At 34.5% G+C, this 17,712-nt stretch overlaps 1 protein-coding gene across 1 annotated transcript in view; it reads right to left on the bottom strand.

Annotated features, from left to right (window-relative positions):
• The window catches only part of LOC122414159 (ephrin type-A receptor 4a-like), a 55,191-nt gene extending 46,779 nt beyond the window's left edge, over positions 1–8,412 (bottom strand). The window contains exons 1-6 of the mRNA XM_043425097.1: positions 8,346–8,412; positions 6,308–6,325; positions 5,588–5,653; positions 3,700–3,876; positions 2,492–2,961; positions 1,996–2,333 (exon numbers count right to left, since the gene is read on the bottom strand). Coding sequence (XP_043281032.1) covers positions 1,996–2,333; positions 2,492–2,961; positions 3,700–3,876; positions 5,588–5,653; position 6,308 — 1,052 coding nt within the window. The 5' untranslated portion in view covers positions 6,309–6,325; positions 8,346–8,412. The remainder of the gene's footprint in view (positions 1–1,995; positions 2,334–2,491; positions 2,962–3,699; positions 3,877–5,587; positions 5,654–6,307; positions 6,326–8,345) is intronic.
• Positions 8,413–17,712: the final 9,300 nt, after the last annotated feature.

Below are 17,712 nucleotides of genomic sequence, written 5' to 3'. Positions count from 1 at the left end.
TTACCTTTTTTTCCTGTTTCTTCAAATGCACAACAGGGATGGAAAGAAATTTTCTTCAAGATCGCAGCGGAATCTTGTAGGGCATTTATTTCTGTTTCCAGAACTGCCCTTAAATTTCCTGTGCGATCATTGGTTGCCGAGATATCGTCGATCAAAGATAAAAGGATTCTTCTTGATTCAAAGTTCAACATCTCAGCAAAAAATGGTCCTACCGAGGTTTAAAAAAAAGAAAATTGAAGCTGAATAAACCAGCTATCCGGTCCATATCATGGCTTAGTTGAAAAAAAACTTTCCAAGCTTGTGGAGTTGAAAAATAAAGCATGAAAAGTTGCAAATTTTTTTTTTCACATTTTTTCTCAAAATTGCGCAGAACATGTAGCTCTGCATTTTTTTTGTCACAAGATCTTGAAACTAGAAACTTGAAGCTTCAAAATACTTTTTCTCAAACCTCGATACGACCATTTTTCACTGAGATACAACATTTTGAGAAATCACTAAAAATTCGGAAAAATTTTTTGACCCTTTAATTTTTTTCATTAGGGTATATTACCGGGGAAAAGTTTTCGATAAACTTCTTACGTTCTTTTTAGTGCTACTGCGTCGCTGGTTAAGATATTTCTATGCAACAAAGCGCAGTTTGAAGGGAAGGCATTTAGCTTTACTTTGGTGTATTCGAAGTCTCTACGACTTTTATTACGAGTACTACGTTGTTTCGAATTATTTAAAAAATTTTTTTTAATTCTTTTTAAATTTTATATTAATTCTAATTAATAACGAATTCTGAGTGCAGAATCAGTTTCCGCAGGTCCAGTTACCCCGGAATAAAAAAAAATATGTTGAAATAGCTCATATAGTTGCTGAGATAACCCAATAACCCAATGTGAGTTTACATGGCTTGCGCAGAGCGACTTCTATTACTATATATACGCGCTCCCCGCGACTGCTATTCAACCCCCACCACTCGACAACTTTCACGCGCTCGGCCGTTTTCGCTCTTCTTTGCGCCCGTTTTTCACCTACTTCTTCACCATTTGGACGAAAAACGAAGATAGACGTATGTAGCTGAACACTTCTTCTTTCAAAATCGGCTTAATAAATTGAAATTGGACGACCTCCAGGCGACCAGCCTTGCCGACAAAAAATGACCCTCTCAACTTCTGAGTGTTATAACTAATAAAATAATTATCCGATAGGGCCTGGATTTTTCACAGAGGAAGTATCTATCGAAACCTACAATCGTACAAAAAAAAGATCCATCTTTATGATTAGCGACGATAGAAAGTTTTGAAAAAACGCTATTTTTTAATGTTTTTTTTTATTTTCTCGGTTAATTGTTAATCGATCGGGTTGTTTCGGGGCTCATTCTCTTCGCATTTTTGTTCTCAAATTTCGTATATTGATTGCTTTCTCATAGCTCCATTGGTTTTCGTTTTATAAGCGAAAAACCAAAAAAAAAAAATGCGTTTTTTCACTAATTTGTTGATAACAAATAATGAATACGAAATTTTTTATCGTCAATTATAAAGTTAAGTTTGGGGGACCATTACGCGTGTGATGGCACTGACAGCTTTCAGATTAGAAATGAATCACAGCCAAACCCCCCGTTTCCTGGCCTATCTCTCCGCCGCTGTCAGCCTTTCTCTCTCGCTGCCACTGCCGCTTCTCACCGCGCGATATATCGTCTACCCTCTTCACGCGGCCGTAACACTTTTTCATGACAGAAAAGTCATAATACCCCCCGTTTATATAGAAGTTTCATTTCAAAACAGAGAAGTGATTCTTAATGAGTACAAAGACATATCCTAATTGCAACGAAATCGTAGATGAAAATTCATTTTATAAGTAAATCTGATATGAAGTACCCCATATGTTGTTAATACTCATTTTATATTGACTATTTATTCATAGCTTATTCTACGTAGTATCGATAATTGAACTAATTGATTTGATCACGCAAAAATACTAGGTGAATGTGGAGCAATCGAAGGTTATTACCTGTTCTGAGCGATCTTTCTGAGAGTGTCCGGACTTCGAATGAGTTTATCAAGTGTCTGCGTTAAATTAGCGAACGTAGGTCGATGAGTTCGTTCCTTTTGCCAACAATCCAGCATCAGCTGGTAAATAGCTTCGGGACAATCCATCGGAGCCGGCAACCGATAACCTTTCTCGATCGATTTAATTACGTCCTGATTCGACCAATTCCAATATGGACGCTCACCGTACGACATTACTTCCCAACAGACTATACCCATGCTCCATACGTCTGAGGCACTGGTGAATTTTCGAAAAGCTATCGCTTCCGGAGCTGTCCATCGAACTGGGATTTTCCCACCCTTTGAGAAGCATAATTATAATTATTATTCCACATGATAAAGAAGGCAATGCAAATGAATTTTAAACATGAAATAAAATGTTTAATTCGGAAAGAGGAATGATTTTCCGCGATCAGTTGTAAAAAATTGGTCACGTTCAAAAGAAAAAGAATCCTTACTCGGGTTGTGTATGCACCCTCGGTAGCGCTTTCAATTTCTCGGCTGAGACCGAAATCGGCGATTTTGCAGACAAGTGCAGCATTGACAAGGACGTTTCTCGCAGCTAGATCACGATGTACGTAATTCATCTCGGCAAGATATTGCATACCGCTTGCAATGCCACGTAACATACCAACCAATTGAAGCACTTGAAACTTTCCGTCATTCGCACGGAGAAATGTATCCAAGCTACCATTTTCCATAAATTCTGTAATAATCATCACTGGATTGCTCTTTGTTACAACCCCTTGAAGAAATATTACATTCGGGTGCTCAAACTGCCCCATGATCGATGCTTCCGTAAGAAAATCGTTCCGCGCTTTATCTGCCGACCCGGGTTTCAAAGTTTTGATGGCGACGTCAATTTCTGATCTTCCATCAGGCGGTAATTTCAGTTTTCCTCGACAAACGTCACCGAATTCTCCACCACCTGTATACCCAAAACAACATAAATATATTTACAACGGTAATTTTCTGTCATCATTCTAGTTTCTCGTTTGCTATTATCAATTCTCAAATATCCACCGCTCAAAGTGCACCGTTCATTTTTTACCTATATTTTAATGACCATTAGAATTGTAACATTTAAATCGAGCAGTTGAAGCATTTTCTTTTGCAATCAAATTGTTTCACAATCTTCCTGTTTACCTAATATGTACGACATGTACGTATACATTTTTTACATTTATTCCCTCGAGGAGAAGCATGATTATTTTGACGTCAATCATATCGACGAGAGACCGTTGAAGCTGATTCTCTTTGTTGAAACTTCATTTAAATTCTTAGTTATAAGCCGAACAATATTTCGATGAAAACCGCTTAACGATGAATACATGCTTGTCGTTGAACAACCAAGGTAATACGGAACGCTGCGGGAATAATAGCTGTTCCTTGATACCACTGCAGAAAGTTTTATTTTCTGCATGTCATAGATCAACTATTTTGCAGAGATGTAGTCAAAAATAGTAGGTATACACTGATACACTGATACTCGCCAAATCGTTTAACATGGCTTAGTTTCCATCTAGCGTTATTCAAAATTTCATCGCGTTTATGCTGATTTATTATCTTTTTTATTTTTCATTTTATGACTAATTCAGTTTTTTCGTCCCCCACTCCCGCGCCTCCTAGATACATATTCTGCATTGGCAGATTATTACTTCCTCACCGATAATAGCCTCGATCGTTATGTAACCAGCGTCGATTTCCCTAGCAAATTCCCGAACTGCTTGATTAGGATCTTCATATGTATGCGGATCGACGTAACTACGTGACCCAGTACCAGCAGGACCACCAGCTCCAGCAGCAGCGACACCGACTGCAGGTGTGAACAAGGGCGTTGTCACTAGAACGTCACCAAAGCAGAGTTATTATATTAACACTGGGGTTGGTGCATTTAACAATTCTGGCAAATAAATTTGTTTTCTCAATGTTCCTATATTTTACTTTTCCTTTTTGTATTTATTTATTCTTCCCTCCCTCTTCCCCATAAAGACACACTCATGAAAAACCAACTTGGTCCATTCTATTGAACTCAAAATACATCTGCGTGTTTTAATATAATGTTAGAATTTTATTGGTTATCCGGCATTATCGCCTCTAATACATTTGTAATTTTTTCATACTTCATATTCTTTCAAAATATGATGAAAAATTGAGCTTCACGTTCCAATAACTCATTCAAAATAACTTTAAAAGGTAACGTAATGCAAAGTTAATATTCGATAGAACGAGTTTTACAAGAATACGTTCATTCATAAAAAATTCCTGCAATATCAACTTTTGTTGTTCGAGCAGAGAAGTTATCCTCCTAATAGCTTTCCACAAAACCACATTTGATAATTCATACATCGCCATAGAATTTTTTTCCGGCTTACTTATATTTATATCCCTCTAATAATAATTATTCGTCATATAAGACAAACAATATCGGAGTCTTGTATACAACATACCTACACATCAGTGTAGTGTTGTATATACCGACATATATGATACAGATAAATATAAGTAGTCCAAAGTAAATATAATCTCAAGTATTATAAATATTTAGTATCATATCAATATACAGTCTTAAGTACCATAATAAATCAATACCATCGTAATTCGAACATCATAAAGACAAAATTACTGTGAAGAAAAGTTATTTCAATTATCCCGAAGTTTTTTAAATAAGTTATTTAGACGTGTCACAGAAAAATTTAACTCATTCGAAAGAAAACAAAAATGAAATCAAAATCCATTAATCATCTCGTATCACAAATTTGAGATTGTGTTACAAAACGGTATCATTTGTTCCAAAACTATATGAAAATTTCCCAACGATTCAAAATTGAGGAGAAGAATGCATTCAAAAGTAACACTGGATGAGAAATATTGAATCGAACTGATGAAAGTGAGCCACAAATATTGGTTTGTGTTGGTTTCAATATTCCTATGGGAATGCTCATTGGCCTGGTTCATTAATATTCTTTGTATCATATAATTGGTCGATATATATTCTTTTTAATTTATTACATGAAACAGAAAACTTTGGACCCAGAACACGTGGGTCCACAGCAAATGATGGTAACTATGAGTTGATTTCTTGTGCGCACACATGTGCAGACCTGGAAAATTTATACACAAACATACTGATGCAGGCAAAAAGCACTGAGACATGCAAAGTTAGATATTTTTTTCTAAATCGTTTATGTATAATGGTTTCGTGTTTTTTCTTCGTCCCTAAAAACAACTAGACGTAACAATATCGACAGCTCAATCATAGAAATTTTATAAGCGGTAAAAGCCTGAAAGCAAATTGAAAATTATATGTTAAATATCATGATAGTATTGTTATTTGATTGGATAATATGAGCAAAGTATTACCAGCCGATTTAAACAAGTCCCAATTTCTTATGAACGATGCATGAACACGCTTATGATACGCATAAACAGCTAGATTTCTGGTACGCTTGTTCGGCGCAGCTCCATACTAAATCTTATAGGACAATGTAAGCTTATTGAATGATAGAAATGAAAAACAAAAAATCTTTCTCGTTGGGAAACTGAGAACTTACACGAGAATTTGCTCTTGTTGTTGGAATAGGTTGTCACAATCGGTGAACTGTCCATTTTGCAGTGCACTGTGAACAACACAACAACCAACAAACTGATTCACAAAAACGGTAAAAAAAGAAAGACGAATCGAAAGGAAAAAAACGCAAAAGCGTTAGCAAAATAAAAACGAAACCAACATGATACGACCAATAAAAAAAATATACTAGTTTTTGTAATTTAACCACTAATTCCCTGTTGATGTCACTGCTTACGTGTTATGATATATTTTTCTGTTAAACAATATACTGTCAGGTGCATTTTCTATGTATATTTCCATGTAGCCTCTTCGTATACATAAATGGCTAAAAGAATTCATGCTGAATACTCTGAAAATTATCTAATAACGAGGTCATTCATTCACCACACATGCAGCCGCGATATTCAATAGTATTTCTCATACGGCTAAATATTTATAGATGTACATTGAAAAAATACTTCAAATGAGTGTTAAAGTAATGGAGAGAACGACAAAAATAACATCAACAAGGGATGCATGTCGACGCAGGTGCACAAAACTACTACGAAACAAGGAGAACAAAAAGAAAATGAAAACAATATCAATATTTGATTGGAAATAAATACTAACGAAAAGTTTGAAAGGAAAAGAAGATAAACAGAAAAATGATTCCATTGGAATAAAAAAAAGAACGAAAAAATTGAGGTGTTTGGAAAAGACTTACTGTAGGTCACAACTAGTCCTGTAGTAGCAGGCGATTGTGTACATTGTTTCAGAGGTTTTTGACATTTTTCATAGGTTTTGTTCATGGAGGTGGCAGGTGTTCGATAGATTAGGGATATGCGCGCACATGAAAAGAAAGAATCGAAAGAATTTGGTTAGACACATTTTTCCTTTTTTTACGATTATTTTTTGTTTACTCGTTTCACCAAACTCAAAATTCGTCTTTTAATTTCGCAACTTTATTTGACGGACTGACGGAACGATGAATTCTTGAATTTCCCAGCTTAAAGTAACCAATGTATAACGATAGGCAAATGAATACTAAATTTTCACAATTATTCTATGTTCAAATTAATGCACAAATTCAATGTAGCAAAGGTGAATTTGTATCATAGTATGACTTGCAAAAAAAGTTAGAAACGTGATGGCTCTTCTCTGGGTGCAAACTCGTTTTTTTCAATGTACTCGTTTCGGAATCGCTACCGCGACTTTAGATTAATGTTGGAATATATAATTGCCAATAAATTGTGAAGTCATTGACCGGTAAATGGCACTTTTTTATCGAGTTTTTTTAATAAATATTTCGAATTTTTTAATGGATCCCAGTACACTATTATTTCGATTATCACTATTATTGTTATTATAATTATTAAATCATTATATTTAAAAATCTACGTAGTGAAATCGTGGAGTATCTCTTGAGGAACAAAATAAAGTGTGGTACATCAGAATCGATTGATAAGTACGAATTATTCTTTAGAAAATCTCAATAAAAATGTTCCCTTGAGAAAACATTCACCAGTTGATGATTTCCCGATCTATCGTCCAATATTTTTCGATCATTAATAACTTAGTTACTTCTAATTAAAGAAATAGATTATTGATATGGATTTCATAATAATCCCAAAGATTACGAAATTCTTTTAACATTTATGACACCGACGTTTTTGTTTATCTGTCGTTTGTACGTTGAGTATGAAGATCGCAAACCTAAGGTATTCCTTTCACGGACCCAAATATTCTATAAATAATTGATTTTAAATTACAGTAAAGTAAAAGTGCATGCGAATAGATTGGTCAATTTCAGGTTAAATTATCAAACATTTAATAAAGAATTGAAATTTCAAAAATCGTAAAATTTATACGGGAACTTATAGAGGGAACTTACTTACTTATTCAATAATTCATATACTGAATAATTCTAAATTCCTGATACAAACTGTCTCATAGATAAAAAAAAGTGAGGAATCCATAGCGACGATAAAAATAAAGCGTACCGAATTTTTAAAAGAGATATTAACGATAGAAGTTGTAAAAATGGTAGAAGCAGAAGCTTTTCCTATATAACCGCGACTTCTCAGAGGTTAAGAATCCGTTCAAATTTTGAGTACCCCATATTTGCGCAGCTAAAAATACGGTCATGCGAAAGGAATACCTTAATGTAAAAAATATAGCATTTCAGTATTAATATTTAATTGAATACATAAAAACAACAAAACACCAGTCTGTATTATAAACAAGTTTTCTGGGCTATGTGAACTCAATAGGATTCCAAACATTATGAATTTGATAAACTTCCATAAATTATAATTCTGTTCATTGAATTCTGTGGCTGGGAGGTTCCACGTGGGCTCATTATTTTCTTATTGGGACTATTGGCAATTGCATTTGTAAATCTGTTCCTCCAAATCTTTCATTTAATCTTCTCTTCATTTTCGTTTTACGTGGTTAAATTTTTTTGTTAGCAAAGTGTAGTGGTAATAGTATTTAACAAACATTGCCTATGTTCATAGAACTCGGTTAAAGTCAGAGTTGTTAAGGCATGGAGTGAAGTGGCGCCTAGGAGGGGGGCGTTTCTCAATTATGCCTATACGTGACAGAAGGAAAGTAGAGGCGAAACAACTATAGGGTGATAAAATGAGGAGCTGGATGGGAGGACAAGTGGCTTTGTTTAATATGAATATCTGTATCCTCACATGGATATTATTAATAATATTTATATTACTTTCTATGGAAATTAGTAATATATATTAACGTACCTTCGCCGTTCCTGTACTCAAGTGTGTCGCAGTCACTTGGTTGTTTCTTGTTGCATTCATCCGAAGCTCTGCTGCATCAGATAACAGAATAATTTGTCAATCATTACATTGAATTTCCTTTTTAGAAAAAGCACAGTAGTAACTCTAGCTATGTATATTAGGGTGATCCTTATTTGAAGTTGAATATTCTTTTTTCGAATTCCCCCCTAGTTCGATTTCAAATCACCAAAAAAGACCCCATGAAAAATCTGGGGTCAGTGGAAAGATGGGAAATGGTACCGGCAAGTCCGAATCGGTGGATTTTATTTCAATTTTTCTTCTTATTATAATCTCTGCGTGTGTTCCTACTATACTCTGTGACGTAGCGATTTTGCTCGTCACTAGAAAATGTATAATTCGACAGAGATGGCTCGGGGGAATGCATCTTTCGACGTTGTCTTAATTCCTCTCCAACAAATACTCTCAAGAAGTCTCATGTGATAACGTAACCATTCTTGTGAATTGTTTTTTTAATATATTTTTTCTTAGTTTCACATTTTAAACATTTTATGAGCGCATTTATAATGAGCCCCTGAAAAAGAAACGATAGCAGAAAAATTAGGCAGTTCGAACGTAGCAAGTCGTCCGTCAATTCATCGTAGATCTCGTTGATCATTGAGTGCGAGTTTCAAAACATCGAGCGGTGGGACGCCAAATCGAAGCCCTCGCCCTGAACCGTCGAACTCACGGTGCGTCTATCAGCACCGAGATCCAACGTTACGTATTGTCAGCAGCGAAGATTCTCGAATGACAATTCGATTATTATGAGGGCGAATTATTCGCAAAGATTTTCGAAGAACCCGTTTAACATCCCGATCAAACGAAGAGGCAAAGGATTTAGGGTTAGGTCTCAAAAAGCCGCATTATAGAAATTTCGAATCGTAGTCCAGTCAGAATGCAAGAATGGAATAACTTTCAAGGGGAAATCTGCAAACTTGATCTACGACTAATTTGATGACGCTGAATTGAATGATATAAAGTATCTTGCGATCAACCCCCGGCGACATTGAGAAGAAAGGGTTAAAGGTTTAAAACGCTTATAACTCGAAAAATATTAAATTGACTGAAATAATACTTGTACCATCACTTTCGGACGACAAAAATACGTAAGAAAAATACAAAAATACGTAAGCACTAGGGTGGTTCAAAAAAATCGATTATTTTTATTTCCTCAAAGCCCGGGTTTTAATTATTGCAGTGAGGTGAAAAAAGATGCTTGACAAAATTTGAGCCCTTAAAAAAATTTTTTAGAGGTCACTTATCGCGATTTTCTATTTTTCATTTAAATAACACGGGGAAAACGTTACTAGCTGCTTTTGAATTTTATTCCACGGCAACGGGTGAGGGTACGACAACGCCCAAGATAGTTTTTTGTAGGGATTTGAACGCTCTATAAAAAAAGTCTCTTGGCGTTTTACGCTAAACCTACTCCTACAAAAGTTATTCAACGTCAAAATTGGCTTTGAAGAAAATTTTGACATTTTTTCACTTTTCCGGCGAAACTATCGACCTAGTCACAAAACGCTGTGGAAACTTTTTCGGAAATCATGTAATTTAGTATAATATCGTGTTCTTAGAATATTAAAAAATTGAATAATTTATAATAATACTACATTACGAGGTTATTCTTAGAGAAAACTGCAATTTGCGTCGAGTGAATCGTTATATTAACAAAAAAAGTTCCAAGTTTCATTGAGTCATTAGGCAATGCCTCAAAAAGAAATTTTTCGTGAAAATTCCAAAATGCATCGAGTTTCTCCACGTTCCATTTATAGTTTCTTTTGGGGCATTAGTTTTTTTTTCTGAGGAATGCAATATAAATTCAAAGTTAATGTTGTTTGAATTAACCCGGCGTGGGTATACTGGGACTTTAAAGGAACAGCCGAAATTTCGAACTCAAAATTCTTTCTTGCCGATAGAAGGCAGACTCCGGTTACCCCCCCTAAAAAATCTAGGTAGTAGTAGGAACTAAATGCCTAAGGGACCGCCGGTTCCGGCAGTTTACCTAAAAACGCCAGTGAGTGTAAGTTGCTGCCATTCCCTGAAAAGGTCAGTGTACACACCGCGTCATTATTTTCGAAGGTAAGTGGATAGTGTTGTATTTTTCATTTTCGTAGTTTTTCAGTTTTTTTTATACTGAAATGAATGTTGTATGTATTTGATGCTGTTGCGGCTTTTTTTTACGAACTTTAACCTCGATAAAAAACTTTTTTTGTATTTTTGGCGTATTAATCGGTTGTTTTTCCATTCTTTCTAGCAGTTTTTCAAAATGGGTGAAAGGAGTTCATCCCAGATAATGGGCAGTTTACGCGACCGTCGTTCCCAAGTATTTTACGATCAGGAAAGTGAGAATGAATCCAACGAAGAAGAGATTCACGACGACATACCCAGTGAACAAGATGGCAACGAGGACCACGATTTCAATTGTCATCAATATATCATTCCTTTGTATTTTGAATAATAAAAAATCATTTTTCAGGTGCTCAAATAATTCGACTTTTTAGAACCCACACAAAAAACACTATATTCTTTAGAAAGCTCATAGTCTAAGCTACAAAACCCTAGAACCGTTTTTTTTTAATATTTGTTTATTTTGGAGTTACGAATTTGTTAACAAAATTCCGTTTTTCCCACATTTTAGACGATTGTTTCATTTTTATTATCAACGGCTTTGAACTTTTGAGTTAGGTAGCTACTGGGTCATGTAGTAGACACTCCAATAAGTAACCCAGAATTTTTTCAGATTTTTTGGAAACCTACAAAACCTTGTAAACTCGACTGTTCCCTAAAGTACCCAGTATACACACCGGGCACCGAAAAATATAGTGTACACACGCCGGGTTAAGTATAAATTGAAACGTCTAATATAATTGAGTGGAAATGATGTTTGAAATAATGGACAGCTCTACAGTGAGGGTATCATCCTATGATACTGGCAGAACGGAAAAGGAGGTTACCCTTATTGTAGGGCTATGATAGATTGTTCCAAACATCATTGTCACTCAATTTTTCCAACTCAATTACATTAGACGTTTCAGTTTATGCTGAATTGAAATTCAGATGTTCTTTTCCGTTCTGCCAATATTATAGGATGTTGCCCTTATTGTAGAGCTATGAACCATTATTCCAAACATCATTTCCACTCAATTTTTCCCACTCAATTCCATTAGACGTTTCAATTTATACTTAATTCGAATAACTTTGAATCTGTATTTATATTGCATTCCTAAAAAAAAATGAATGCCCCAAAAGAAATTATAAATGGAAGGTGGAAAAATCCGATGCCATTTGGAATTTTCACTAACAATAAGCATTACCTAATGACTCAATGGAACTTGGAACTTTTTTTGTTAATATAACGATTCACTCGACGCAAATTGCAGTTTTCTCTAAGAATAACCTCGTAATGTAGTATTATTATAAATTATTCAATTTTTTAATATTCTAAGAACACGATATTATACTAAATCACATGATTTCCGAAAAAGTTTCCACAGCGTTTTGTGACTAGGTCGATAGTTTCGCCGGAAAAGTGAAAAAATGTCGAAATTTTCTTCAAAGCCAATTTTGACGTTGAATAACTTTTGTAGGAGTAGGTTTAGCGTAAAACGCCAAGAGACTTTTTTTATAGAGCGTTCAAATCCCTACAAAAAACCATCTTGGGCGTTGTCGTACCCTCACCCGTTGCCGTGGAATAAAATTCAAAAGCAGCTAGTAACGTTTTCCCCGTGTTATTTAAATGAAAAATAGAAAATCGCGATAAGTGACCTCTAAAAAATTTTTTTAAGGGCTCAAATTTTGTCAAGCATCTTTTTTCACCTCACTGCAACAATAGAAACGCGGGCTTTGAGGAAACAAAAATGGTCGATTTTTTTTAACCACCCTAGTAAGCACCCTATTAATTCGCGATAATTTAAAAAAAGTGAGTTTGCTTTAGACCACACAACTGAAGTAAAACTTTTTTCGCTACTTACTGATATATGGGTCATTCCACCTATAATGGAATTAATTTCTGCTGGAGGGTCTGAATTATGCATAATGGTCATTGCTTTTCGAAGTCACTGTGAACTTTCATGATATTTTTTCAAATTTTGTTGTCTGGCCGTTTCTTATTGTAAGTTCTAGAGATTTGAAAATTTGCAATTGTTAACTTCTCGTGTTGGAAATATCGAACCCCTGAATTAATTTTCGGAATACTAAACGTAGTCATTTTTATGTGAAAAAACCTCAGTTTTTCGATAAAAATATTTTAAATATTCTTAGGGATCAGGTAAATCTTGAAAAAGCAATTTCATAAAAAAAGAGTTATCACGAAATCTCGAAGTGCGAGTTATTTTTGAAGCTGCTATAGACGTACTTTGATTGGTTGTCGATGTTGTGCTCGGAGTTCGTTCATGTGCGTATTTCAGATCGAAAAAAAAGGAGGAAACAATTGCAACACGTTCGATCGCGGTCGGGTCAGATAAATTTATTTAGCGATATAACAGATGAAGTGATGGAGTAATTTAGTAAGAGTGATCTTATGTAATTACTATTCGACCGTAGGTACCGTAATTTTTGCAATGAACTATTCGAAACAATAGTCCTGAGTAATATTTTTATTTAACAAGTGTTAAAACAATTAAAGACAAGCACGCACGGTGACTGTAGTACCTTTAAAATTGCTTTTTCTCCTAATGTAACATTTTTTTAATATTTTAGAATATTTTTTTCGTAAAGTTCAGACTTTTTTTTACAAAGGAACAGTGCTTTATCATTTATGGATTGAAATTCAAAGATTTCGACATATAACATTATATTCAGTAGCTATGTACTTGAATATGTATATAAAAAACATGACATTCTTGTGGTTTTTCGTAGAGGATTACTTTCTCTAGAAAAAGGTGTTACAATTATTGTAATTTTAACATTTTTATAAAATCACTTATTTTTATTGTTTCATGCTTGGTTTTCATATCGTTCGTTTAAAGCTACTGAACTCAAAACTCGCACAGTATTTACTGACTGTGATATTATATATATAACCTGAGGTAGCATAAAAGCAGATGATAATTTCTTAATAATTGCAGAATCATTCTAGAAACCTTTGTTGCTCTGTGACGCTTGCTGGAAAATTTTCCTGTAGAAGTGAGTGATTAGGGCTAAAAGTGTATACGAATGAATTCCACAGGAACCTTAATTCATTCACTTTACTTGGCTACGTTAGAAAATGATCTCATTTTTTTTTTTATTTCCAAAATTCTGAATTCTTACAGGAAACGTAATTCATTCACTGTATATGTTACAATAGATCTTTTATTTTTTCATAGTTAATAAGTTTTTCATATTTTTTTATTGACATAGTATATTACATTACAAGGGCAGAAAGTTTGAAATTCCTGTACTGCGCGTCATAATTGAGGTGCACTTTAGGGCTTTCAAACGTCTGCCCGTGTGGTGTATACTATCTAGAGTCGCCGCAGCGACTCTGAGACAAGTACATTTATATATATGATGAGTTGCTGCCAGGGGCTCTTTACTGGAGTGATAGCGTTTCAAATTGTTTTCGAAAATTTTCAAAATTTGTTTCTTCAATAATTAATTAATTATAGCATTCCGGAGAAGATTATAAGTTGACATATTTTTTATTTTTTTTTCTTTCGATTGCGACCTCTTTGAACTCTGTAGCTTAACACGTTGAAGAGATATTAATTATTTATTTTTTTAATTGCATCAAAAAATGGTCTCGGATTTTCGCACACATTTTTGATGTTTATTTGTTTTATTTAGTGACAAATCTGGTGCTATGATACAAGTATATACCTATATATTTTCATGATGTATAACTTATGGTGTGTTGTTTATGCTGATAGATGATGAGGTTATAAAGATCGCGAATTTGACAGTTCACCGATATCCCGGTCTGTAGTACAAGTATATAGCTATCTGTGGAAAAACTTTTTTTAAAAGTAAAAATAACGCCAAGTATTAAAAGTGCGTAACTTAAATTAAAAACAAAATTCAAAAATCAATTCTAAAAGTATAGCTTATAAAAAAGGAATAGAAAAATTAAAAAATATCTTATCGCATGCGAAATTTCTACTCTTGAATTAGAGAATTGAACTTGCTGAATGAATACGGGAAATCATTACTAAATAAGGGAAACCGTTACTATGGCTTGGAAAGAAAAAAATCCTTATCCCATGTGAAGTGTTTACTCTAAAATTGATTTATCGAACTTGCCGAAAATAATCGAAATCGTAACCATTGCTTGTAGCCAAGAATCAGAAGCTTTCAATTAATGCCCGCGCAGTGGTTGGTATTACCGACCATGCATCGTTATTTGTTGCGATTGATCAGAGTTCTGACGGTTCCGGGACCGCTGTTGAGCTGCAAAAACAATATAAAAACTTGGCGTGCATGGTTAAGTAAAAAAGCCCGGGAAGATATCGAATTTACATCATTTAGAAGAACTTAGAATAAGCTACGCAAATAGGATTGTCGTTCGATGTGGAAACACAATAAAAATGTGTATTTTGATCGAATAGAAGAGAGAGATCGAGTAAAACGTTGAAAGTTTGGGATGAACTGGGTCGGTGGCTTGGAAGATAAATGTATGGAAAAGATTGGAAATAAATGGAAGATGTATAGTAAATGGAAAGGATGATCCTCGGTCTAACTGGTACAGAGTAGAAAAGGATCGCGGGATGAAGAAAGGATATAAAATTCCATGATGAAGAAATGCGGCACGGTTAACGATGATTTCTTTTTCAATGCATGACGTCATGTTGTCACTTTCCCCGTGCATGTGGCGATTGTTGATGACAACAATGAGATATTCCTTCGCCGTGCTTTTTTACTTAACCATGCACGCCAAGTTTTTATATTGTTTTTGCAGCTCAACAGCGGTCCCGGAACCGTCAGAACTCTGATCAATCGCAACAAATAACGATGCATGGTCGGTAATACCAACCACTGCGCGGGCATTAATTGAAAGCTTCTGATTCTTGGCTACAAACAATGGTTACGATTTCGATTATTTTCGGCAAGTTCGATAAATCAATTTATAGAGTAAACACTTCACATGGGATAAGGATTTTTTTCTTTCCAAGCCATAGTAACGATTTCCCTTATTTAGTAATGATTTCCCTTATTCATTCAGCAAGTTCAAATCTCTAATTCAAAAGTAGAAATTTCGCATGCGATAAGATATTTTTTAATTTTTCTATTCCTTTTTTATAAGCTTTACTTTTAGAATTGATTTTTGAATTTTGTTTTTAACTTAAGTTACGCACAATACTTGGCGTTATTTTTACTTTTAAAAAAAGTTTTTCCACAGATATCATTTCTTTTTGGAAAACAAACCCAAACAACATTTTGGTTCGGACTTGATAAAAAGTGTTACTTATGGTACAAACTTTTAATACTTGGCGTTATTTTTACTTTTTTGAAGTTTTTCCACAGATATCATTCCTTTTTGAAAGACAAAAAATAACAGCATTTTGGTTTGGACATGATGAAGAGTGTTTTACGTAAGGTACGAACTTTTAATACTTGGCGTTAGTTTTACCTTTTTAAAGTTTTTCCACAGATAGCTTTTACCTGAACATCCTTAAGTAGAATGTCGAAAAAACCCAAAGATATCTAAAAGTATTTTCTGTAGTTCATCGAAGGCCTCCCTCCAACTCTATCAAAACTTACCTGTTGGAGAATTAATCCAGATATATTAATAAAATCAAATAATTATGGAAAATAATGCACTCGTACACTGACTCATTGCTTTGTTGACTCACAAGGAAAGGTTCTCTGCTGACGTCCTTCGATTTTGATGAAATTTAAATATGTTATTCTACATCAAAATCTAAAAGACACGTATTTTTTTTTATCGGCGGAAAAACGTTTCTAGGGGTTGAAATCACCCTTCAAAGTTGAGACCTCCGAGGGGTACTTTTCAGGTTTCACCTATTTTCACCTGAGATAATAGAATGCACCCAAATGGATAATTATCTTAATGATAAACGATGAAAAATGCAACTGGTTTCATATCGGAGGGTTGCATAGGAAAAAAGTTATAGGGGTTGAAATTCACAAAATCGTTATAACAAAAAAAGTATTGCACCTATCTCGATGAACTTAATTGCATTTCGAAGAGGGCAAAAAAATAGTAGATACGGGTTTTTGCGTTTTTCTCGCAAATCAAGTTAAGGGGGTGAACTACCCCTATATATGTTTACATCAAATCTCAATAAAACGGCAGTAATTTTTTGTTTTCCTTATTTCCTCTGGTCGTGATACGTTTTTCCTTATTGATAATTCTGACTGATTTATATTTGGCAATGAGATAACACAGGCATACGATGAGAGCTTACACATATTCGTTTCGGTAGATAAGACCAAGATTTGGGATGACGCATAGAAAAATTGCGTAGTCAAGTAAAAAAAAAGAGAGCGTACAATATGCTTATATCTTTTATTGATAATATGTCAACAGCAATAAATAGAAGCGAATATATAATCGTATGCTCTATTAGCCGTTGTAAGTACTGCAGTAATGATAGTCATCGAAAAAGTGTTTAAAACATAGCGACTTTTTACACCAGGAACAGCGAACAATAGCAACATTTTCACATCCTGGAACTTCACAATGTGAGTTGCAAGAATCTCCAAATGCAAAGTCTACAGGATTTTCAAAATTGGCTGGTTTTTCTTCAATATAACCACTTTTGTACCAAGAATATTTGAAAAGATCGATATAACGTGGTGACGACATTTGGTTATGAACGAGTGACTGCAGCTTCATGATATTATTTCTCAAATGCAAATCAATATTATAATTCATCAATAGACAAGTATCAGAAAAATGTCTAACAAAATTTTTCCATACTCGGAATCCAAAAACATCGAGGGGTTGGATTTTTCCGGTAGTTCCTTTAGGTATAATCATTACTTTGACATCTCTATTTGAAGGTTTTACATCAAGTACAGCTTGGGGACAGTGTTCAGTCCAAGAATCAATCAGTAATAAAGATTTTGAACCAATTTTCGGGAAAAACACATGCTGCAACCAAATTTTGAAATGATCTGAAATTAGAAAAACGTATTTTTTTCATTCGAAAAAATATCTATACACAAACAGTGGGTGTAATTTATACCTGAAGTAAGCTTCCCAGACTTGGATACTTCTATGTACACATTATCTGGTCTGAAAAGCGTTTTCTCCACTATTGGACCAATCTTGCCGGTTGGTTCTTTTAAAACCAAAAATAGAGGAGATAGCAGTTTGCCGTCAGCTGATATAGTCGGCTGAATCGTATAACTGTGGGTCGTAGATGAGACTGATTGTACAAGA

The sequence above is a fragment of the Venturia canescens genome, chromosome 7 (genome assembly GCF_019457755.1).
Source record: "Venturia canescens isolate UGA chromosome 7, ASM1945775v1, whole genome shotgun sequence".
Taxonomy (NCBI): domain Eukaryota; kingdom Metazoa; phylum Arthropoda; class Insecta; order Hymenoptera; family Ichneumonidae; genus Venturia; species Venturia canescens.
The sequence above is the reverse complement of the archived record's forward strand: the minus strand, read 5'-3'. Positions and strand labels throughout refer to the sequence as shown.